The sequence below is a fragment of the Mus pahari genome, chromosome 3, assembly GCF_900095145.1.
Source record: "Mus pahari chromosome 3, PAHARI_EIJ_v1.1, whole genome shotgun sequence".
NCBI classification, from domain to species: Eukaryota; Metazoa; Chordata; class Mammalia; order Rodentia; family Muridae; genus Mus; species Mus pahari.
The window spans coordinates 134,475,078-134,500,436 of record NC_034592.1 but is presented as its reverse complement, the minus strand read 5'-3'; the positions used below and the strand labels follow the sequence as shown (position 1 = coordinate 134,500,436).

At 48.9% G+C, this 25,359-nt stretch overlaps 1 protein-coding gene and 1 pseudogene across 1 annotated transcript; one reads left to right on the top strand and one right to left on the bottom strand.

Annotated features, from left to right (window-relative positions):
* Nucleotides 1–5,260, top strand: part of LOC110318033 — a 55,624-nt pseudogene extending 50,364 nt beyond the window's left edge.
* A 13,778-nt stretch (nt 5,261–19,038) lies between these two features.
* On the bottom strand, nt 19,039–24,895 carry Tcf15 (transcription factor 15). Its single transcript, XM_021194709.1, has 2 exons — nt 24,335–24,895; nt 19,039–19,440 (listed from the first exon to the last, which is right to left on the bottom strand). The coding sequence occupies exons 1-2, from the start codon at nt 24,845–24,847 to the stop codon at nt 19,366–19,368; spliced, it is 588 nt and encodes a 195-aa protein (XP_021050368.1). The 5' UTR covers nt 24,848–24,895; the 3' UTR covers nt 19,039–19,365.
* Between the last annotated feature and the right edge of the window lie 464 nt (nt 24,896–25,359).

The window sequence follows — 25,359 nt, the reverse complement described above, 5'->3', positions numbered from 1 at the left end:
ATCTGGGTACAGATAGCCCAGGACTGACTTGAAGGTGTTAGGGTTACAAGATACTTTCATCTTGAAACCAATTTAGTCTCCAGGCTGTGTACACTTCCCTCTCTACCATATCTACATCACAGCCACTGGCAAGGGAGACACAAGAGGCAGCCTTGAGTTGTACATACCATGGGTCAGAATTTAGTTATCCCTGGGTAATTTAGTTATGTGTTCTCTCTGGCCACAGAGAGGAGGCTGGGAAATGTAGTCTTCATTTTGTGTGCCCAAGTGTTCAGCTCAAGCGAGAGTTTTTTCTTTCTTTCTTTCTTTCTTTCTTTCTTTCTTTCTTTCTTTCTTTCTTTCTTTCTTTCTTTCTTTTTTTCTCTCTCTCTCTTTCTTTCTTTCTTTCTTTTTTTAAGATTTATTTATTTTATGTATATGAGTACACTGTAGCTGTCATTAAACACAGCAGAAGAGGGCATCAGATCCCATTACAGATGGTTGTGGGCCACCATGTGGTTGCTGGGAATTGAACTCAGGACCTCTGGAAAAGCAGTCGGTGCTGTTAACCGCTGAGCCATCTCTCCAGCCCCACCCCCCACCCCAGAGGTTTTTTTTCTTAGATAGGGAGGGGAGGCTGAATGTAAACTGTAGCTAGACCCTCTGGCATGGATGAGAAGTAGCCATTTGGGCGCCTGTGCTCTCTCCTTAGGCTCATGGGTCATCTCTTCCAATCACTGCAGCTCCCTGAAGGAAGACTGGAGGATGCTTTCAACACCCTGGTGTCTTTGGCTTAACAGACGGTGAGCTGACTAAAGGTGTGTGTGTGTGTGTGTGTGTGTGTGTGTGTGTGTGTGTGTGTGTGTGTGTGTGTGTTGTCAACTTAACACAAGCTAGGATTATCTGGGAAGAGGGATCCTCAACTGGGAAAACACCTCCACCACATTGACCTGTAGTCAAGTCTGTGGGGGGCATGTTCTTGACTAATGTTTGATGTGAGAGAGTCCAGCCCATCGTGGGCAGCCCTGGGCAGGCAACCTTGGGGTGGATAAGAAAGCAGGCAGAGCAAGTCACTGGGAGCAAGCCAGTAAGCAGCACTCCTCTGTGTGATCTTTGCTCTAGTTCCTGCCTCCAGGCTTCTACCTTAAGTTCCTGATCTGTTGAACCTGTAAGATGAAATAAACCCGTTCCTCCTCAGGTTGTTTTCAATCATGGGGTTTATCACAGCAAGAGAAATGGAAATAGAATTAAGATAGATTGGGAACTGTTATCTGTGGTGGGGTTTTAATCACGAGTAACCTAGTCTACCACTGGACTCTATGTAGCAGAGGATGACCTTGGGCTGCCTGATCCTTCTGCTTCTATTTCCCAAGTGTTGAGCACCACCACATACCATTGCCTGGTTATGCAATGCTGGTGATTGACTCTATGGCTTTATGCATGCTAGGCAAGCACTCAGCCCTGGCGGGCCCAGAACTCACTCTGTAGACCAGGCTGGTGTAAAACTCAGATCTGCCTGCTTCTGCTTCTGCTTCCTGAGTGCTGGGAATAAAATCATGAGTCACCATGCCTGGTGTCCCAGCCACCCTGATTTCTTATTTATGTGTCTCTCTCTCTGTGTATGTCACATGTGTGCCAGTGCCCTCAGAAACCAGTAGAGGATGTCCGGTCCTCTGGAGCTGGAGTTACATGCAGTTGTGAGCCACTTTACATGGGTCTTCAGCAAGCACAAAGAGTACCCTCCAGTTATTTCTCAGGACCCTTTTAATAGCAACCTTATTTACAATTCGTGTAAGTGCACAGATGCTCACAGGGCAGAAGGCATCGGCCACTATGCGGTGTGAAATGGTGCAGGACAATGGTGCGGTTCCCTGGGACACCCTAGCATCCAGGAATCTCTGTAGAGAGTCTACCTCTCCTGCTCACTTTCCAAGACTTTTGCAGTTTTTCTGAGATGAATTAGACCTCTGCACTAAGTACCGATCGTAGAGATGCCTACCACACAGCTGCCATTTCTCCCTTGAGAGGAGGGGACAAGGTTCATTCACATCCTACTAGTAGGTGGAGAGCCAAGGGCAGGGAAACTGAACCCAGTCGTGCCAGAGCCTCTAAGCTTCTGTCTTTTAACTTTTGTGATTCCCCCCCCCCCAGCATACAAGTCTTTCACCTCCATGGTAAGGTTTATTCCTACATATTTTGTCCTTTTAATGCTTTTGCAGATGGAATGAATTTCCTTTATTTTTCTCAATTGCTCTTGTTCATGTACAGCTATGCAAGCTGAGTGTGGTGATGCACACCTGTAATCCTAGAACGCAGGAAGCTGAGTCAAAAGAATCACATGCGGGGCTGGTGAGATGGCTCAGCGGATAAGAGCACCCGACTGCTCTTCCAAAGGTGCAGAGTTCAAATCCCAGCAACCACATGGTGGCTCACAACCATCCTTAACAAGATCTGACTCCCTCTTCTGGAGTGGCTGAAGACAGCTACAGTGTACTTACATAATAATAAATAAATCTTAAAATAAAAAAAGAATCACATCCTTGCATAATGAGACCATGTGTCAAAATAAACAGATAGGGGCTGGAGAGTTGGCTCAGCAGTTAAAAGCACTGACTGTTCTTCCAGAGGTCCTGAGTTCAACTCCCAGCAATCACATGGTGGCTCACAACCCTCTGTAATGGGATCTGATGCACTTTTCTGATGTGTCTGAAGACAGCAATGGTATACTCACATACATAAAATAGGTGGGAAGATAGATGGAGAGAGAGAGAGAGAGAGAGAGAGAGAGAGAGAGAGAGAGAGAGAGAGATCCATAGATAGAAATAGCCACTGGCTTCTGTGTGCTCATTGGCTTGCCCATACTGTAAAAATGCCTGGGATAACTTAGAATGAGGAGACTTTTTTTGGTTGGTACTTTCATACATCACTTGCCCCATTGCTTTTGGGTCTGTGGAGAGGCAGAGCATGGAAGTGAGGAGGGAACAGTGGAAGAAACTCACTTTATGGTGTCTAGGGAGTAGGGGGAGAAAAGGGACCAGAGTCTTACTATCTATCTACTCCGAGTGCATCCCCAGAAGGTCTAACTTCCTTGCAATCAGATAACCCTGACTAGGGACCAGTCCACCAACACATGGCCTGTGAGGGACCTGGAACATTACAATTGCAGTGATCAGTCTTCTGACAGGGCACACGGCTGCACACCTGACTGTCTGGAGCCATCAGCTCAGCCTGAGCTGACCTCTGGCTTGCCCAGCGTTAAGGAGAGGGCCCAGCCTTCCACAGGAAGGAGAAGAGAGCCACAGGCTCCTGAGTGGGCTGGGCATAGCAGGACACACCTGGGCCTGCTGGGAGCCACACGAATGCAGCAGTGGACCCAGAGGGGAGCTTTCTTCCCTCTGCAGTTCCCTTCAGTTTGTTACTACGGAGACCGGAGACCGGCTCCCTGACTGCTGGCCTGCTTTCCACACTCTGTGAACACTTCCTTTTCCAACAGAGAAAGGGCCTCCAGAGCCCTGTGCTGGCCACCATATCTGGCTGGAGTCTAGTGACATTGTTTTGTTTTCATTATGCTTATTTTTAAGATTACTTTCTATTTATGGCACAAAATGCTGGCTTTCCATTTATGGAGGGATCTAGAGTGTCCTTTTGAAATAATAAATTTATGTTTTCTTCCTTTTATTGAAAATAGACTTTTTTTTCACACATAATATATCCTGATTATGATTTCCTCTCCCTGAACTCCTCCCAGTTCCTACCTACCTCCCCTCCCATCCGGATCCCCTTCTGTCTCTCATTAGAAAACAAACAGGTTTCTAAGGGATGATAATAAAATATAACAAAATAAAATGTAACAGGATAAAACAAACAAACAAACAAACCCTATCACATCAGAGTTGGACAAGATAAACAAACAGAAGGAAAAGAATCCAAGAGAGGGCACAGAATCAGAGACCCACTTGTTCGCACACTCAGAAATCCCATGAAAACACTAACCAGGAATGTAATGTAATGTAATGTAGTCTATGGAGAGCCATTCAAGTCCTGTGCATGGTGCCTCCGTCTCTGTGACTTCACAAGAGCTTTGTGAATGTTGATTTAGCGGGTCTTGTTTTCTTGGTGTTTTCCATCCTTCCTGGCTCTTGTACTGCATCTCCTAACTGCAAGGTCCCCTCAGCCCTGAGGGGGGATTTGAGGGGGTCATTCCGTTTAGGGCTCAGTGTCCCAAAGTCTCTCACTCTCTGAATAATTTCTAGCTCTGGGTCTCTGTATTTGTTCCCATCTGCTGCAAGAGGAAGCTTCTCTGATCATGGCTGAGCAGAGCACTGATCTATGACTGTAGTAGAATTTTGTTACTACATTAATAAAAAGTTCTATCAGTACTCCCTAGTTCCTTACTCTATTTCTACGTCTGTGGTTCAATATATTGTAACTTGCTTGTCACAGACTTAACTAATATCCACATAGGGTTATAAGCTATAGGTTTGTTTGAATTGTATATCTGATCTTGATTTAACGTTGGCAACTGATACATATTGAGAAAATTATCCATTTCTTTTAGATTTTCTTACTTGAAGGCGTATAGGTTTTTAAAATATGTTCTTATGACTTTCTGGATTTATTTAGTGTCTGTTGTTAAATGAACAGTGTCCTGTTTGTTTCTAATTTTGTTCAATTTGGATATTTTCTCTCTGCCTTTTAGTATAAGAGTTTGTCCCTCAACGTGGCCGACCTCTCCTCCCTCCGGGCTCCCCTGGACAACCCTATCCCAGATCCCCCACCCGAGGATGACAAGATGGGAACAGACAAGCAGGAGAAGAAGGAAGTCTCTAAATGCAGCTTCCTCCCGGGGAACGAGAAGCTTCTGGCCCTGCTTGCTTTGGTTAAGCCAGAAGTCTGGACTCTCAAAGAGAAGTGCATTCTGGTAATCATGTGGATCCAACACCTGATCCCCAAGATTGAGGATGGAAATGATTTTTGGGGTGGGAATTCAGGAGAAGGTGCTGGAGAGAGTGAATGCTGTCAAGACCAAAGTAGAAGCTTTCCAGACAACCATTTCCAAGTCCTTCTCAGAACGTGGGGATGCTGTAGCCAAGGCTTCCAAGGACACCCATGCAATGGATTACTGGGCCTTGGTGCATGAGCGAGATGAAGCAGCCTATGGGTCACTTAGGGCCATGGTGCTGGACCTGAGGGTCTTCTACGCTGAGCTTTATCATACCATCAGCAGCAACCTAGAGAAAATTGTCAACTGAAGGGTGAAGAAAAGCCATCCATGTACTGAGCTAAGGATTAGAAGGAAAATAAATGATTTATACTCTATGTATATATATAAAAAAAGAGTTTGTCAATCTTACTTTTTTTTTTTTTTTTAAAGTTTTTTTTTTTAAGTTTTTTTCGAGACAGGGTTTCTCTGTGTAGTCCTGGCTGTCCTGGAACTCACTCTATAGACCAGGCTGGCCTCGAACTCAGAAATCCGCCTGCCTCTGCCTCCCAAGTACAGGGATTAAAGGCATGCACCACCATGCCCTGCTCTTTTTTTCAAAGAGCAACTCTGTTTCATTAATTCTTTGTATTTTTGTTTGTTTGTTCGTTTATTTGTTTTTGTTTAATTCAACCTTGAATTTGATTATTTCTTGCTATCTGCTCTTTTTTGGGTGTGATTCTTTTTTTTTTTTTCTTCTTATTGTTCTAGAGCTTTCCATTGTGATGTTAGTTATTAGTATGAGCTCTCTCTCTCTCTCTCTCTCTCTCTCTCTCTCTCTCTCTCTCTCTCTCTCTCTCAAATGTAGGCACTCAGTACTGTGAACTTGCCTCTTAGAACCAGTTTCACTGTGTCCCATAAATCTGGGTATGTTGTATATTTCTTTTCATTCAATTCTAGCAAGTCTTCAGCTTCTTTCTTAATCTCTGTTTTTCATTCGGAAGTGAGTTGTTCAGTTCCTTGAGTTTGCAAACTTTCTGCTGTTTTTGTTGATGATACCCAGCTTTAGCTCATGGTGGTCAGATAGGATGCGGGTGTATTTTCAGTTTTCTTGTATCTGTTGAGACTTGGTTTCTGTTTAAGTATGTGGTCAATTTCAGAAAAAGATCCATGCGGTGCTGAGAAGAAAGCACACTCTTCAGCATAGGGGTGAAATGTTCCGCAGATTATCTTGAAGTTCATTTGGTTTACAACCTCACTTAGCTCCAGCATCTGCTTAGTTTTTGTCTGGATGACCTGTCCGTTGGTGAAAGCGGGGTATGGAAGTCTGCCACTATCAGTGTGTGAAGGTCAGTGTGTGACTTTAGCTACGATAGTGTTTCTTTTACAAACTTGGGTGTCATTCTACTTGTGGCATCGATGTTAATGTCCCGTTGGTGAGTCTTCTTTTTTTCCTTAGATAAGCGTTTAGTGTCTTCCCCATCTTTTCTGATTAGTTTTGGTTTGAAGTCTGTTTTGTCAGATATTATAATGGCTACCCTAGAGTGCTTCTTAGGTCTATGACTTTTTCTATCCCTTTGCCCTGAGGGGATGCCGGTCCTTGATGTTTTGGTGTTGTTCTTGGATGGGGCAGAACGATGGATCCTATTTTTGCATCCATTTTGTTAGTCTGTGTCTTTTTTATTGAGGAATTGAGGCCATTGCTAGAGACAGTTGTCAATGGGCAGTGTTTGTTGATTTCTGTTAATTTGTTGTTGGGGTGGCTGATTCATTCATGTGTGTGTGAATGCATATGTGTGTGTGTGCATGCGTGTGCATGTGTGTGGGTGTGGGTGGGTGGGTGCGTCCCCTCTTTTGACTTGCTTGACTGGGATTATTTATTTCCTCTGTTTTCTTGGATGTACTTAACCTCTTGAGGTTAGAATTTTTCTTCTAGTGTCTTCTGTAGGGCTGGATTTGTAAATAGATGAATTTGGTTTTATCATGGAATGTTTTATTTTCTCCATCTATTGTGATTGAAAGTTTTGTTGGATATAGTAGTCTGGCTCGACATGTATGGTCTCTTAGAGTCTGTGGCACATATATCCTGACCCTTCTGGCTTTCACAGAAGACAGGTATAACACTAATAGGTCTGCCTATGTATGTTACTTGGCCTTTTCCCCTTACAATATTTATTTTTTTTCAAAATTTTAATATATTTTTTATTATTATTTTCTTTATTTACATTTCAAATGCTATCCCGAAAGTTCCCTATACCCCCCGCCCCTGCTCCCCTACCCACCCACTCCCACTTCTTGGCCTTGGCCTTTCCCTGTGCTGGGTCATATAAAGTTTGCAAGACCAAGGGGCCTCTCTTCGCAATGATGGCCGATTAGGCCATCTTCTGCTACATATGCAGCTAGAAACACGAGCTCAGGGGGTACTGGTTAGTTCATATTGTTGTACAATTTTTAATAATCTTTCTTTTTTCTGTATGTTTGGTGTTTTGATTATTATGTACTAAGGGGTCTTTCTTCTCTTCTCTATTCTTCTCTTGTCTTTCTTTCTTTCTTTCTTTCTTTCTTTCTTTCTTTCTTTCTTTCTTTCTTTCTTTCTTTCTTTCTTTCTTTCTTTCTTTCTTGGTTTTGTGAGACAGGGTTTCTCTGTATAGCCCTGGCTGTAGACCAGCTGACTTCAGAAATCCACCTGCCTCTGCCTCCCAAGTGCTGGGATTAAAGGCGTGCACCACCACCGCCCATTGGGACTTTCTTTTCTGGTATAGTCATTTTTGCATGCTACAGGCTTTTTGTACCTTGATAGACACCTCCTTCTTTAGGTTACGGAAAGTTTTTAAATTTAACGTTTTCTTTGACATCTGTATTTGTTTCCTCTTGAACCCCCTCTCATTCCCCTCCTCCCCCCCAAAAGGAAAAGAAAATGTAGGTAAAGGTACCCAGACATGGATGAAATATAAACAAGTTTGCGGGGATTGAGGTTGTAACTCAATTGTTAAAGTCCTTGCCTGACATGCACGATGGTCTGGATTCAATCCATGCCAATTGTAAACCAGGTTTCATACTACAAGATTAGTTCAAGGTCATTTTAGATACATAGTGAGTTCAAGGTCAACCTGGGCTGCATAACTCCCTGCCTTATGGGGCTTCAACCACAAAGTATTAAATTCAAGGAATGCTGAGGGCAAGAGAAATAATCTTCCCCGGGAAAGAGCCCCAGATTGAGTATCCAATATCAAGCAGTCAGCTGTGAAATCGGACAACTGACATCACACAGCCTGAACAGATTGAATGCATATATTTAGGGGAAAATATGCATGTATGTATATATGCATGCATGCATGTATGTATGTATGCAACAACTGAAGGACTAGAGGCTATGAATTTGAGAGTTAGCAAGGTGTGGGTGCATGGGAAGGCCTCGAGGGAAGGAAGAGATGGGGGTCCCCTCTTTACACCTTCACATGATATACTGGTTTGAATGAGAATGGCCCCCATAGGCTCATATATTTGAATGCTAGTCACCAGGGACTGTTTGGAAAGAATTAGGAGGTATGGCCTTGTGGAGGAGGTGTGGCCCTGTGGAGGAGGTATGGCCCTGTGGAGGAGGTGTGGCCTCGTGGAGGAGGTGTGGCCTCGTGGAGGAGGTGTGGCCTCGTGGAGGAGGTGTGGCCTCGTGGAGGAAGTGTGGCCTTGTGGAGGAGGTATGTTTCTAGAAAGTGGGGTTTGAAGTTTCAAAAGTCCTGCTTGCTGCCTTTGGATCAGGATATAAAGGGAAGCAAGGAAAAGATGGAATTACATTCTAGTTTTCAAAAGTGTTCTTAGAGATTTGTGATGAGAGGACACAGGCAGTGAGAGTGGAATCAGTGTCTCATTGGTCTGGGATTCACCGCCAAGACTAGGCTAGCTGGCCTGTGAGCCTTAGGGCGTGTCTCTACATCCCCAAAAGTGGGATTATAAGTGCATGCCACGGTGCCCAGCTTCTTTTACAGGGCTCCTGGAGGAATCAAACTCGGGTTCTCACGTATGCAAGGCGAGCGAGTTACTGACTGAGCTCTCCCTACTGGCCTAGGTCACCAGCTTTTACGTGGTTGATATAAATGGCCTCCAACTAGCCTGCTTCCCGCGGAGGCAGCCTCTGCCGCGGTCACCATGTTTTTGTTTTTGTTTTTCCATCTGTTGCTATGCCTGGCTATTGCTTTGGAGCGGTCTAAGTGCCCTCTCCGTCAGCCTATCCGTGTCCAGCTCTCCAGCCCCTTCTCTCCCCTCAAGATCCCAACCCTTGGTAGCTCTCACAAGACTCCCGGGTGTCTGCAGCCATCTTCCTCTTCCTGGCGGATTCTGTTTTGTTTTCGTTCCCTTCCCACCCTCCCTGGCTCCCCAGCATCACGCCCGTCCAAAGTCTTCCCTGACCATGCTCATGCCAGGCTGGCTGAATTCTCTGTTCTTGGACTACCTCAGCCCCTCTTGTTTTTTTGTTTTTGTTCTGTTTTTGTTTTTGTTTTTTAAAGATTTATTTATTTATTATATGTAAGTACACCGTAGCTGTCTTCAGACACTCCAGAAGAGGGCATCAGATCTTGTTACGGATGGTTGTGAGCCACCATGTGGTTGCTGGGATTTGAACTCCGTACCTTCAGGAGAGCAGTCGGGTGCTCTTACCCACTGAGCCATCTCACCAGCCCTTGTTTTTGTTTTTGTTTTTGGTTTTTTGGTTTTTTTCGAGACAGAGTTTCTCTGTATAGCCCTGACTGTCCTGGAACTCTCTTTGTAGACCAGGCTGGCCTCGAACTCAGAAATCCGCTTGCCTCTGCCTCCCAAGTGCTGGGATTAAAGGTGTGCACGGTCAGGCCTGGCTTTTAGCCCCTCTTGTGCTTCACCTGCAGCGGAAGGCATGGCGTGGGACCACACCAGGCTGTAGTTTGATTCCTCACAAGCATCTCTCTCTCTCTCTCTCAGACCCTCTGATTCCCTACTTCTCTGCGAGTGATGTTTTTACTATGTTCATGAAAGAAATGAGTTAGTTTAGGACTGGGGAAATGGTTTAGTCAGTAAAGCATTTACTATACAAGGGTGAGAAAGCTGAGTTTAAACCTTCACACATAAAAAAAATATAGTGTGAAGCCAGAGCTGGGGAGGCAGAGTCTAGAAGATTCCTGGGGTTTGGTGGCCAGACAGTTTCATGTAACGGGTCTGTTCCAGGCCAGTGGGAGATCCTGCTTCAAAAAATAAGGTGAGTAGTGATTAACAAACAAGACTCTGGGAGTGGGGGAGAGGGCACCCCAGAACTTTCAGTCCTAGTCTGCTGCCTGGCGACTTTATGGGAGGAAGAAGGCACATTGCTTTCTCCTGTGTGTCTGGGCACTTGCTGGGAACAGGACAAAGGGCTTCATGGGCACCAAGCCACTCTATTCCAAGTTCCCAAAACTTGCAATCTTCTTTCTCTCCCCTTCCTTTCTTTTCTTTTGTTTATTCCTTTGTTCTTTTAAAATAAGAGACAATGGGCAGGAGGTATGGTTAAGAGCAGTTCTGAGAACTTGCTGTTCTCCCAGAGGACCCAGGTTCAGTTCCCTGTATCCACAGGGCAGCTCACAACCATCCGTAACTCCAGTTCCAGGGTTTCCAGTGCTCTCTTCTGACCTTTGTGGGTAAAGGCACCTATGTGGTCCACATATATACACATGTAGGCAAAACACTCATTCACACAAAATAACACAAATAATGACACTGGTGTTTTTCCTGCCTGTGTGAGGGAGTCAGATCCCTTGGAACAGGAGTTAAACACAGCTGTAAGCTACCATGTAGGTGCTGGGAATTGAACTGTTCCTGAACTCCTGGGCTCAAGAGACCCTTGTACCTCAGAATATCTGGCATAACTAGTGTACTGCTGTACCTTAAAGGTCTGTTTGTTTATATATATGTTTGTCTTTAGGGACAGGGTTTCTCTGTGTAACAGCTCTGGTTGTCCTGGAACTTACTCTGTACATAAAGCTGGTCTCCAATTCAAAGAGAACAGCTTCTGCCTTCCCAGCTCTGGCATTTAAGGGTGTGCACCACCACTGCCTGGCTAAGTCTGTTATTTTATAAGGGTCTGGTGGGGTTCTCTTTTGTAAAGAAATTTACTTATTCTTTCACAATTTCACACACATATATACTCACATAAATATATACTCTGATCACATGCCTCCCTCATTATTCTCTCATACCCTTCATATCCAGTCTGTAAACATACTAACCATGGATACCCCTGTGCATGAATACACCATCTTCATATATATATATATATCTCCTTCTTCCTGGAACTGATTCTGTAAACCAATCTGGCCTCAAACTCAGAGATCCTCCTGCCTCTGCCTCCGGAGTAATGAGATGAGAGATGTGTAGAGTACAACCCAGCTCCAAGATATTTCTAAGTACATAGAGCAAAGTCAGAGCAGAGCAAGCTGCAGCACTTTATCTATGGCTTTATAAAGGAAGGGGAGCCAGGGAAGTTATAAGTACTAGCACTGAGAAGACTGAGCAGGGAGGATTGCCGTCAGATACAGAGACCACACCTCAACTCCTTCCTCTCAGTAGGAAGGGGAGACCGTGGGCGCGGCTGTATCTTCTGCAATGTTTACAAGGTCATGGTCACTGGAAACTTGCTCATAAAGTTTAATGATACGTTTGGGCAGAGGGCAGGCACATAGCAAGCACTACAGATGATTTTATTGATTAAAAGAAACAGGGACTCCACAAGAGGTGGGGATGGGTGACTAGGAGTCACTAACTTTCACCCTATTGAATTAGGGATTTTTTTGAGTTTGTACGTGGGTGAACATTAGTAATGGTTTTTTTTGCTTGTTTGTTTGTTTGGTCGGTTGGTTGGTTTTTTTGAGGTTGCAAATAGAGATAGACAAAAGCTAACCAGGGACAGATAGGACTTGGAGGGCTTGGGGGGTGATCCCACTGGATTCCCAGGAAGTAGCTGTGGATTCGGAAGGCTGCCCAGTGCGATGTGAGAAACCCGGACTGCGAGGAAAAACGGGAGGGGATTGACTCGCCCACACCCCAGGGCCCACTATATAAAGCACATTTAAAAACACCAGACTGGAAAAGTTTTTTTAGTATTATTATTATTTTTTAAATAGCAGAAGCATCCCCCCAGGAGGCGGGCTGCAGCTGCAAAGGCAGTGGTTCCCAGGTGATGTCAGCCCTGGCCCGGAGCCAGCCCCAGCCCCTTGGAGACGGTCTTGGGTTCAGCTCCACTGTTTTTCCTTCCTGAGACTTGAGGACACCTTCCTGTCTCAAAGAAAGCTGCCTTTCCAGGGCTTTCTGGGAGCAGGGGCTAGGGGAGGCAGTGGGCCTAGGCAGGGAGAGAGAACAGGGAGGAGGGGGTAGGGGAAGGGGAGAGAGAAAGCAGGAGAGAAAATTGGAGGGGGGGGTGCTGAAGGGGGTAGGACAAAAGGGAGGGGGAGGGGAGAGGGGGCTGGGAAGAAAGGAGGAGGGGAGGGGGAGAGAGAAAAGAGAGGACTCCTCAAGTGGAAGTGAGGGAGGAGGAGGAGGAGGGGACTTGAGGGTGCTTCTGGCCTGATTCCTGCCTCCCTCTCCACCTCCTTCCTGCGTCCTTTCTCTTTTGGGTTGGGCTAGGGAGACCCTGCGGCTCTGGGCTTGGGTGTTAAGAGATTTTCTTATCCCTTCTCCCCTTCGCCAAAACCTGGGTCTACTGCTATTGGCTACAAGCCCGGTCTCGGTTTCTAGCTGAGATGAAGCACGGAGCTCCCTTTGAGGGTCTCACGAGTTACTCCTGGCTATGGGACCTCAGGATTGTCCCTAATCTAAGCCTTTTGGTTTGGGTAAAGTCTGACTGGCCACAAGTCTGTACAGATAGTATGAGGTGACTGTGTGTCTGGTCCCTCCACAGGGATCCGCTAAGCCAGTGGGGAGGAAAGTTCTGGAGCCTTCAGCAGTGGTGGCTGTTGGGTATGACCTCTGCAATTAGCGTGAAGATGGCAGAGCCCAGAGGTAAAAAGCCCAGCTCTAGGTTCAGAGGACCTGGACCACAGGCTGCTTCTGTTACCTGGTAACCTGGCCTTGGAGACCCTTGGCAGTGCCTGGGAGAGAGCTGGTGAGTTGTTAGTTTGACATTTAGAGTCAGGGAGCGTGCGTGTTGGCTCTTACCACCTCCTGTCTAGCAGGGTACCTTGACTTGACTTTCATACACCCCACAGTGAAGAGTGGGGGTGAGAGAACACAAATCACAAGTCATCAGACTCTGTTTAGGGGATGCTGGGAGCCCTCTGGTACACACTGGCCTGGCAAAGCATCCTTTTGTCTTGGTGGTGCCATGCCAGATGTTGGCTCTGGTCACCCTGGCATTAGGTCCCACATGCCTCATTTGGTGTGGCATGGGGATGCTGGGAACTGAGCTAGGGCCTTGTGCATGCCAGGCAAGCACTCTGCCACTGTAACACTCCTAGCCCCAGATTTCTATTCTTTGCCAAGTGTCTACTTTTTCCATAAGCTATGACAACCAAGGTGAGGTAACACATCCGTTTTAGTCTCATCATCCTAGAGTCTTAGGTGGGCCACAGAGAAGTGTCATGCATGTTTGTTAACTGAAGGCTGACATGCTGAGCCCAAGGGAAGTTGGTCTATGGTGCTAAATTCTGTCTTATTACTTCTGATTTTTACTTCCTACAGTGAGCCAGGGTGCACGAGCCAGAGTGGGACTCCTTAGGTTTGAATGTTGTCTTTGGGATCGTCTAGCTGAGTGATCCTGGAAGAGTGGCTGGCAGCAATACCTCCCTGTGAGTGTTTCAAGGGTCAAGTGAAGCTCTCTGTGTAAGTCACTCAAAGCAGGGCCTTGGACTAGTGAGCCATGTACCTGGAGATTCGGAGGCCGGCGGTAGGTGAGAGTTGGCAGGGCTATGCAGCCAGAACCTCTGGCTTGGTCCACTTAGGCACACTCTTCAACCTCCTGGTCCCCCAGTTCCTCATCTATAAATTGAGGCAATGATATATGTCATGCAAGCTTGTTAAACCTGCAATACGGATTGTTTGATGGTGAGTGCATAGACTGAGGCAGAGATAGTAGTCCCTAAAATACAATACAATGAAAGATAAAAGCAAAACAAACAAACAACAAATAAGACAGGTGATGTGACTTCAAAAACAAAAACAAAGGCAACTCTTAGGGGGTGTGATTTAGTTGGTAGAAGGGCTTTCTGCATGCAGAAGCCCTGGGTTCAATTCCCAGCACCACATAAATTGAGCATGGTATCATACGTAAGCCAGTAGTAACAGCACTTGGGAAGTAGAAGCAGAAGGATCAGGAACCTTGTATTGCCAGGAGTTCAAACTCAGATGCACAGTCAGTTCTGAGCCAGCCTGGACTACATGAGAACCAACCTTGAGATAAGAGAAAAACGACTATTTTACCACTCTAAGGTAGATCTATCCCAGCTGACAAAACCCGTCTATTTCACTGTGCGCAGGCTGTGTTTGTGAGGCATAGCAAGGCTCAGAGAGGGCAGACACCCACCCTGGATCACACAGAAGTGGTAAGCAACCATATTCAGACTAGGGCTTTTGCTTCTAGCCTGTGACTCCTAGTTTCCAGGCCCTGCTGGCCTGTCCTCTGACCCTAACCCCCTGGGAGGCTGACCCCGAACCCCTGGGGTCTGTAAGTCTGGTCTGGATTAGACACGCTGAGAAGCAAAAACTGCTCCCTCCCCAGGCCGGCTGCCCTGTGGGACCTAAGCTCACAGCTGCTGAGGCTCACAGGGACATAAATCACAGTGGCAGGAGGCCCCAAGGGCCAGGACCACCTCAGCATCCTGAGGGCATGGGGGCCTGAGAGTCGTTGGCAGGGACACCTGAGTCCACTGGGGGGTTCTGTGCTCCACTGGGTGCTGGGACAGAGTGAGTTAGAGGGGCCAAGAAACTACTGAGTCAGCATGGGCCAAGAGCCTGCTGTCAGTCCTTCAGTTTTGCAATTGTTACACACATACAGAATAGATAAGGATGCAGAAGACCCCATGCCTTTACATACTCTGCTTCTTTACAACCAAATGCCTTAAAGCAAGACCCCTTGCTTTACCATGAGACCCCATGCTTTTACCACTCAGGCATTAGCAACCCTTTGCCCTGTGCTTTACTGATTCACCCTTGCTTTACCCTGCTCTCTTATGAGCATCATTCTTTTCTTTCTTTCTTTTTTTCTTTTTTTATGCATTTGAGGATACAGTGTTGCCTGCCCCTTGACCCCAGAGGGATACTTATTTATTGTTTTTTTTTAAAGCTTTGTTTATTATATGTAAGTACACTGTAGCTGTCTTCAGACACTCCAGAAGAGGGAGTCAGATCTCATTACAGATGGTTGTGAACTCAGGACCTTCGGAAGAGCAGTCAGGTGCTCTTACTCGCTGAGCCATCTCACCAGCCCTTATTGTTTTTTTTTTAATTAGATGATTTGTTTATTCCCTTAAGTACATGCTTATAGGCTTTGGTTATTTTTTAGTTTATTGTAGTTTTTGTTTTTTTCTTTTATTTTCCATGGATGAGAGTCCTGTTTGCATGTGTGTCTGTGTACCATGTCTATGCCTAATGCTCAGAGTGGAGAGAGGGCATTGGATTCCCTGGTACCGGAGTTACAGAAGATAGTAAGTAGCCATGTGGGTACTGGGAATGAACCCAGGTCCTCTGGAAGAGCAGCTAGTGCTCTAAACCACTGAGCCATCTCTCCAGCCCCCTAGAAGACTTAGTGCTTAACTAGAGGGATGTTCTCTTACATAACTAGCAAACTCACATTACCTTTACATTTCTTGTTCTTTTCTGTCTTTCTCTCTTTTTTTAAAATTCGAGACATTCTCTGTCTAACCAGGCTGGTCTTGATTTGTGATCTTCCTCCTTGTGACTGTTGGGAACTCTTTTGCAGGTCTTTTTTTTTTTTAAATTTTGGGGTGCAGGAGATTAAACCTAGGGTCCCATGCATGGGAAGTGTGTGCTCTATCACGGAGCTATACTTCCAGACCTATTTTTATTTAACCTAATAGGAGCCGATCAAGGAACCATATATGGGCAAAGGTTCTAAGCCTTGCTCAGTCTCAAGTACTGTGTGATCCTGGCCCGTCACTGTTCCTGTCTAGGCTTCAGTTTCCTATGGCTTTGAGTGATTTTTGAGGGTTTTCCAGGAGCAACTTGTGGCATGACACAAAAAGAGTCCAGGTCTCTCTGGGGCTTCTGGGAAGCCATGGGCTGGTTGCTTGTCTTTCTACAGTTTCCTCCTCCTGGAAATGAACTCCTAGAACATTCTCATGCTAATGTGTCTAGGAGAGATGGAGGGTGGGGGTCAGGGGTGGGGGGATGCTCACTGCCATCCTGAGGATCTAGATGGCGTGGCTAGAGTTAGCTGTTGGTAACCCATCCTGAAGTCAGAAAGGGCAAGTTTGTGGGGAGGTCATTAAGAAAATGATCCTCCCAGGTCTTGGTCCTCAGCTATGCTTTGCCTGAGACATGCATTGAGTTTGCCTTGCAGCTTACAAAGACGCATAGTCCATCGCCCAGAAAAAACAAGCCACAAATGGCAGAACAGTTTGCAGCTGTGAAGGGTGTACGAGCTCCTAGAACATCACGGGTTTTGTGAAGCAGCATAAGGACATACTGTGAGGAGAAAAACCCAGAGTGTCCAAAATGATGTCACTACTGCGTAAAATAAGGCAAGTCACAGGCGCACGCGCGCACGCAGACACACACACACACACACACACACACACACACACCCCACACTTACTTGTGCATAACTTGCCTACTATACCCATAGATCCTCTTGGCTGGAATTCCTAAGACCTAGCTTAGCAGTTACTGAGTTAGAACTGGCTGCCGAGAGGGAAGGCTATAGATCGTCAGCTTTTTGGGCCACACTTTTTGAACTGTGTGCTCTGAAGTTGATATCTCTCTGTCTCCAGCGCTTGCTGTGTCCACGGGCACACGTGGGTGGTGAGAGTCCACTGAGCTGACTCTGAGGGGCTTCGCGTCTGGATGAAGAGGTTGAACTTAGTGGCTGTGGATAACTGGACACGTGTGTCCAGATTATCCGGGACTGCAGGGTAGTATGCTGCCATAGTCTTTGGAATAGCTGATGTTGCTGGAGCTATGAAGAGCCTGAACTCTTACGATAAAGACTAAACAGAGAAACAGATACATACTGTTTTCTGCAGAGATAAAAACCAGGACAGGGCCTTACAGGAAGAAGCTACAGAGCGTCTTCTCCTAGCTGTTGCCTTGTGGAGACTCAGGGCTGAGGGAGGTGTGTGCTTTTTCTTGCTCACCATTGGTTGCAATGTGGGGCTAACTGCTCACTCCTCAGGGCGCGTTAAAAACCATTTCACCGAGTGAAAACCCTCCTCTTTCTGTTCTTGCTGCTATGGCCTATCAAGAGATTGGGCTGGGAAGGCCCAGGTGGGTCAAGCAACATTTCCCAGGTCACCCAGCAAATCTGATGGCAGAAGTGGGCTTCCAGCCCAGAGCACCCAAGTCTGTTCTGCCCCCCTCCTGGGTTTCCTGCCATTGACAAGGTCACAGTCCTTCTTCCTGTGACTTTGCCAGAGGCTGCGGTACCTGGAGCAGGGTAGGCGCAGGGAGAGCAATGTGCTTTCCTAATTAGCTCCCGGAGGGGAAGTGTGGGCGCTCTGGGACACAGGACAGGCAAGACCAGTGTCCCTGGACACCGGGAATTGAGGGAGAGGGCGGGCGTGGGGGTAGGCCTCCTGGGCAGTGTGGCCTCTGGGGACCCTTCTCCTTTGTGTCCCACACTAATGGGGTGTGGGCTAGACCACTGGCTCCAGCCTATGTGACAAGGGAGGCAGACATTTCTGGTCTCCCTTGTCTTCCTTCTGTTTTGTCGGTAGAGAAGACTGAGTGGGTTAGCTTGATCCTGTGGAGAACACAGCTGACATTAGGCAACTGTCTACTCATCTGCAAAAATGAGGCAGCCTCACAGAGCCTCAGCTCTCAGAGGGTCAGATGTTTCCTGGGAGAGCGGGCATGGGAGCCAGCAGCAGTTCATAAATAAGGAACTGAAAAGGCTTGCTAAAGAAAAGCCTAACAATGGTGTGTGAATGTCCCTTACTGAGATCAGGGCAGCTGCCTCTCCCAGCCTTCCTCCCAGCTTTCTCTGAGTGGCTCTGATCCTGGCCTCACAGGCTCCTAGGCTGAACCAGAGAACCCAATCTCTTCTGCTACCGGGAGCTCTCATAGCCAGGCTGGCTGTGCTGGTTTCAGATGAGTCCCCACAGTGGAGACATGGCTGCCTAGGGAGTCCTAGGGCTGCTGGCTCACCACTCAGACAAGGGAAGGCCTGCTCTGCCCCTCCCTTGGGTCACCTTTTATTTTTGTGTATGTGCCGCGTGCGTGTGTGTGTGTGTGTGTGTGTGTGTGTGTGTGTGTGTGTGTATGAGCACTCGTGGACCCTTGTGACTGTTCTCTCCTTCTACTGTGTGTGTTTCAAGGATTAAGCTCAGGCTGTCAAGCACGGTGGCAAGTGCCAGTGGTTGAGCCGCCTCAAGGGCCCCTGCTTTGAGTTTTAAAAGTGGAAGGACTCAAGGTGTCACCTGTCATCTACCAGTCTCCCAAAACTAAGCTAAGGTGGACACGAACGTCTGCCTTCAGCACCTGAGGTAAATCCTACAGGCTAGGTGGCGACGTCAAGGTGAGAGGTAGGTCAAAGTAAGATGCACTCAGAAGGCAGCATAAGCAGCTAACGGAGGAATAGAGCTGTTTCCAGACTGACCCCGGACAGCAGCAAGCTCTACTGATAGGTGTGGGGGTACCATAAAAACCTGTGATAGGTAGCCTGAGTGAAGAACTGGTGTGGGGATGTGGGGGAAGCAGACCCTACACCACACGCCCTCTGGTAGCTTTTGAATTTGAACCATGAATCTTTTCCTTATTCAAAAATAAAGATAATATGAATTTCTTTGGCCACCACCCAATGGTGTTCCAAATGCGGAGCCAAAGGAAGGCTGTGAGGAGAGCCTGCCTATAGCGTCCCATCCGAGACGTAGAGCCTTTGCCACAGCTGTGACAATCTAAGTCCTAAAGAAGAGCCTGTCTGCAAGTCTCATTGTCCACTGCCCCCTCGTTCTTAGCCAGGATACACACTGTTTATTTAAAAATACCTTTATTTTGACCCCCTCCCCGATTTGCTCACATACCACATCCATACAGACACACACATACACTTTCAAAAATAGTCTTTGGTTTTCTAAAATTTCTGCCTTGTCCCTGGCCAGCTAGGCCTGGATGGCTAGATGGGTCCTTGTGGCTCTCCAGGGTGAGTGAGCCCTGTGCCCAGGCCATTGTCCTCTGGTCCTTACACAACGCAGGAGTGGTTTGGACTTCTGGAATCTTCTCCCCTGTCCAGCTAGGGGCTGGCTCATGGCCTCTTTCTCTCGAGTCCTTCTTGGAGAAAACACTGCAGGGATCCAGGTTCATCGCCGAGGCCCTCGGAGGGGGGCTACACCCCTCACTTTCAAGCAGCTGCCCCCCAGGTCACGACGGCTGCCCTGCAGGAGAGGAAGAGGTGTCAGGAGGGTGAGTCTGATGAAAGGCAGAAGAGATTCTGGACTAATAGAGTGTCATGGAGTGACACTGTTTAGGGACAACAGCGAGTCAGAGGGGAGCAAATGCCACTTGGGGAGGGACTGTGTGTGTGTGTGTGTGCCTCTCTGGAGAGGGAACGCCAGGGTCACCTTCTTTTACAACAGTTTACATTGCCTGCCCCCTCCCCACCTGACAACCGTTGCCTTAAGGAATCTAAGAGACACCGCTGGATGTGCCGGCACACTCCTGGAAGCCTAGAATCCCAGAGACAGGAGGTTCACTCATGAGTTGGAGGCCAGCCTCGTCTACGTAGTGAGTTCCAAACTAGACAGAGCTACATAATGAGACCCTGTCTCAAAAACAAAAATAAAACTAAGAAATAAGCCCCCCAAACTTAATACCTACGTAATATGTACATTTTGGGCAGCAGGTGCTGGGGATTTAACTCAGAACCCCCTTGTACATGCTAAGTCTGTTCTCTACCACTGAACTGCGTTCCAAGACCATTCGACTTTCAAACACTGTCGAGTATTATTTTACAGTAAGAGGCACAGAAAGCTCCCTAGAAGTTCCAGCTGCTGCCTGGGAAGCATGGGCATGTGCGTACGCATGCATGCGTGGACGTGCGTGGGTGCATGTGGGTAGCCTCTTGCCTAGGCCACCCTCAAAAGCAGGTTTCTGGCTGCCTTGCCTTCACCCAGGGTCTCCCCTGTGCAAGGGAGCACACCCTCAGCTCTGGGCTGCCGAGGAAGATTTCTCTATGAACGATATTGCATTCACGTGTTACTGTTGGGGACATCGCCTGGAGTAAACCAAGGAGGGAGGCATCGCTGTCAGACCCGGAGCCCAGGAAGTGGCTGGGAAGGGCATTCTTCCAGCCTGGGGCTGGAGCCCTGCGGGTGCCAGCCAGTGCGGTTTCAAGCTAATGGTAGAAGTCCCTGAAGCCACCTTCAGTCCTTCAGCCTTGCCCCTCTCACCAATATGCTTAGATTGGACATAGGTTAGACCCTCACTGAGGGCCAGAGAGCTCACAGCCCTGACGCTGTCTTCTTCCTTTCTTTCTGACTATATGTAGCTATGTAGCCTAGGCTGGCTTTGAACTCCATACCCTCCAGCTTCTGCCTTCCTTCACCTGAGTGCTGGGTTACAAGCCTGTGCCCCATGCCCGGCTTAGCACTCCCTCTTTTGAGGACTCCGGCGTTGAGTAACTGTCTCAGACACACCCGTTGCTTAGTAAGAGCTGGGGAGAGAACCCCATGGCCTGTCAAGCCTACCCATTTTCGGGCCCCAGTTGGCTGGGAGTGGTCATCTGGTGGTGACCTCAGGGGACCCTCTGGGAGCTCTGCCTCTGCTGCCTCCTGCCTCTGCCCCAGCCCCAGGCCAGGTTGGGGCAGATCCATCCAGATGTGATCCCAGCCTCCCTGGAGGCTCTCTGGGCCCAGGGACAGTATGTTCATTCACAGACAGGGCTATTTTGAGGGCCGAGGCCATGGTCCCAGCAGAGCTTGGGGCTTGGGCTTCTCAGACTCTGGCAGGAATAGCAGAGAAGGGAGAGGGGGGCTAGGGGACAGAATACTCCCCCGCTTCACTCTTAGGTCCTCAGAGACAAGGAATACCTCCTCCTACCCTAAGTCTGGAGGTCTTTCGGAGAACTGGATTCTGTGGGAATGCTGGGACAGTTTATGTCCATGAGCCTCAGTTTCTTCATCTGCGGAATGGTCTCAGATCAGATGTAGTGGACCGTGAATACAGCTGTGTCCACTGTCAAGAACCCTGAGAAGAGGGTCTGACCAGGTCCACAGCTCGAGACACTCCTTCTCTAAAGGGGGCTCCCTGCTGGACAGAGCCTCAGTTTCCCCACGTGTAACATATATTACTTTACAGGATAAATAAGCTAACACAGGTGGCACATTTAAACAGTGAAGCTCTTTGTGTGTGGTACTGGGAACAGAACCCACAGCCTCATTTGTGGCAGGAAAGCATCCTACTGCTGAGCTGTAAGTCCTGCCCTGGTTTTACTTTTCAAGACGGGGGTCTCGAGCCGGGCAGTGGTAGCACATGCCTTTAATCCCAGCACTCGGGAGGCAGAGGCAGGCGTATTTCTGAGTTCAAGGCCAGCCTGGTCTACAAAGTGAGTTCCAGGACAGTCAGGGCTACACAGAGAAACCCTGTCTCGAAATACCAAAACTAATAATAATCATAATAATAAAATAAAATAAAATAAGACAGGGTCTTGCTAAGCTGCTCTGCAGGCCTTACACTTGGGATCCTTCTGCCTCAGCCTTCTGGGGAAGTGGGGGTTACAGGCCTGAGCCACCACTCTCCAAGAAGATCTTAACATAGTCAATGGTTAATAAACACTTATAATGGGCTGGTGAGATGGCTCAGTGGGTAAGAGCACCCGATTGTTCTTCCAAAGGTCCGGAGTTCAAATCCCAGCAACCACATGGTGGCTCACAACCATCCGTAACGAGATCTGANNCCCTCTTCTGGGATGTCTGAAGACAGACAGCTACAGTGTACTTACATATAAGTACTTACAAATAAATAAATAAATCTTTAAAAAAAATAAAATAAACACTTATAATACGATTTCCAGCACCTCCAATGGCACCTCCTGGCATCCTATCAGCCCTCTGCTGTGGAGCTGGGTACACCAATAGGGACTAGCATCACAAAAGGACCCTGTCCAGCTCTGCTCCCAGGTGACAGAGGGAAAACAAGGCAGGGACAGAAGCCACTTTCCTCTCAATACTGCTACCACAGTGGTAGCAGTAATCCCATCCCTGAGCTGTAGGAAGGAGCTGGAGGGGACGCGTCCAACCCCAGACCATTCAGGGTCAGAGGGAGGTAGTAGCCTGGGATGGAGTGGGGCCTGGAGCCTTGCAGCTCAGAACTGTGTGGGGGCTCCCCAAAACATCTGTCATCTTCCAGACAAGTCCTGGAGGGGCCAGCACTGTGGAGGATCACCCCTCTGGCCTATTCCCAGAGGAGCCTGTGTGACTGAGCATGGCTTCTGTAACCAAATTTGGCTGGGTTTCTTAATCCCACAGACAGATTCCAAGAGAGCAGTCAGCCTTATGAACTATGGGACAGTCCTTCATCCTACAAAAGAGCCCTCATTCTGACTGCTGCGGTGGTGGGCACCAATGGACTGAAGCCTGTAGGCAGGGGCAGGGCCCTTCTGCTGCCACCTTCCCCATTTTCCAGTTAGCTAGGCCAGAGTGCCAGGTCTTCTCTGTCCAAGCAGTTGGGGGTGGGGGGAGGGTGGCCACAGGGCTCCTTCTCTGACTGCTAAGGGGCCTTCGTGAAGAGTGTGAGCACAGATCAGTTCTTGGAGGACTCCTGCCACTGTGGCGCTCTGCCTTTGAGATCTTCCCACTTCTTGGTCTAGACTGGTAGCTCTCAACCTGTGTATCTTGACGACCCCTTTGAGGGTGGAACAATCCTTTCACAGGGGTCACATACCAAATATCTACATTAGGATTCATAACAGTAGCAAAATTACAGTTACAAAGTTATGCTTGGAGGTCACCACAGCAGGAGGGACTGTATTGAAGGGTTGCTGCACTAGGATGGTTGAGAACCACTGCTCCGGACCAGGACTGTATGCAATTCCTGGATCCTACCATGCATGCTCTAAATCACCTGTTCCCACCCCTTTCCCACGTGCCTGCCTGTTTCCACACATCTTTTTGGAATTTAGTACAGTAGCTTTTCAGTCTCAAGTCTGGGACTGGGCTTCCCTGGGCTTGCAAAGTCCCATCAAACCACAGTATCCTTTTCTTCATCCCCCTGGCCCTGATGCTATGTATACTGGGAGCACCTGACTGGCTCGTAAGTAGTGCCATACCTGCTTATCTGGATGAATGCATAGCAGGATTTAAAGTAGGGTTGGCCCAGCTAGCCTTTGCATCCCAGAGGTAGACCTGAAGGCCAGCTCTGGCTGGGAAGACAGCCTGAGAGTTTGAGCCAGAGGGCTGGTCTGAGGCCAGGCCACTGAGGCCTTCCAAGGATGGAGCTAGGAATCAGTGAGCAGAGTTGAAAGGGGACTGGGTACAGTCCCCATGATTTTTCCCTCGCTGGCTATGGAAAGCAAGGCGAGATTCTCTGAGCCTCAGTTTCTTCCGGCGTAAACAGTAGCTGCTGATCTAATTCAGGCATGTTTCCTCAATGCAAGACAAGCCCAGGTTGGAAAGGGTGAGCCTAGGCCAAGCAGGCCTATGCCAAGTTTCGCCTAAGAGGGCCCCAGAGACTTCTGCTCCCCAGTGCCCAGCCAGCCTCTTAACTTAGACACAAGCAGACAACAGTGTCCCTGCTAACCCCACATCCTTCTGGGGGCTGGGTGCTCTCCAGGAGCCCCTTTCGGCACACGGGTTGGGGACTCAGGCTCTAGAGTACAAGTATATGTCCCTATTTTCTTCTCAGTCTCCTGCTCCTGGGTCGGGTCTTAGGACCTGGAACACTTTATTAAAGATGTTAGCCCAACGTGATACCTACCTAGTAACCCCAGAGCCCGTTTCCTGTAAATGTGGACAGTGCCTTTATCTGAAACGCCACGGGGATAATTGATGGAACAACAGAATACCTGCCCTGAGGGTGGGCATCAGGCAAAGAGGAAGGCCCCAGAGTGCACACACCTCTTAAAACGCAATTAAGTCAGACCGGAGCTTTCTGGGCTCCCCTCTTCCCTTTCTGTTTGGGGGTTAAGCAAGAGGTTCTGCTCCACTTTAATCCTAGGGCAGGAGACACTGTCCCAGCCGCTGCTCCGAGATCTCTTAGCTTCCCTGACTCCCAGGAGGCCGGCTCTCGCTCCCAAGCCGGACTGCCGGGCTACAGCAGGCGCCGCGCACTCACCCCCTTGCGCTGGTTGCTGAGACAGAAGGTGCAGATGGAGCGCGGCTGACGGCCGTCGGCGGCGGGGACCGCGCTCTTGCCACCGCCCGCCGCGCGGAAACACGGCTGCCCGTCGTCGACCGCGTCGCCCAGCAGCAGCACGTTGGCCAGGTGGGCGATGTAGCTGGACGCCAGACGCAGCGTCTCGATCTTGGACAGCTTTCGGTCCACGGGCTCGGTGGGGATGAGCGTGCGCAGGGCGGTGAAAGCCGTGTTCACGCTCTGCGTGCGGTCTCGCTCGCGCGCGTTGGCCGCCTGTCGCTGCCGCACCACCACCACGGGGCCCGCGCCGCTGCTCGCTCGCCGCCCGCTCCCGGGACCCGGACCACGCCGTGCCGCCTCCAGCCCTTCGCAGCAGCCGAACGACTGGTCCGACGCGTCGCTCTCGCTGCGGTTCTCCTCGTCCTCGCTCAGCAGCCGCACGTCCGGGTACAGCACGTGCGCGCCGACCGGGCGCAGGAGCGCGAACGCCATGGGCGCCCGGCCGCGGGCCTCCGCTCGCCTGGTCCCCGAGCCGCCGCCCCCGCCGTGCGCTCCCGCGCGCTCCCACGGCCTCGCTGGTCGTCGCCTTATAGCCGGGGGAGGAGCCAATCACGAGAGGGCCCCAGCGGGACCAATAGAACTCCCCCCCCTGCTCCGCCCCGCCCCGGCCAATAACTATACGCCTGCCTCTGGGTCCCCCAAGTTGAGAGTGGCCCCGGAGCTCCTGGCCCTCACCGTAGGCTCTGGGTTTGAGCTGTCCAGGCGTGCAGATCTGGATTCCTAGGAGACCGCTGGTAGGTCCCTGTTAGGATGGCCTGTTTCCTTCGTCCCGAAGTGAGCATATCCCCGCGCTCAAAGGTCTGGTAATCCAGTGTCCCAGTAGCTTCGATGTACCGTCAGAACCGCGGCCAGTGCTTTGAACTAAGAGCTTCTCAGACTAGACTGTCCAAGTTCTATTCAGCAGTTCCGAGTGTGGCCCAGGAAACTGCGTTTTGTATGAGCTC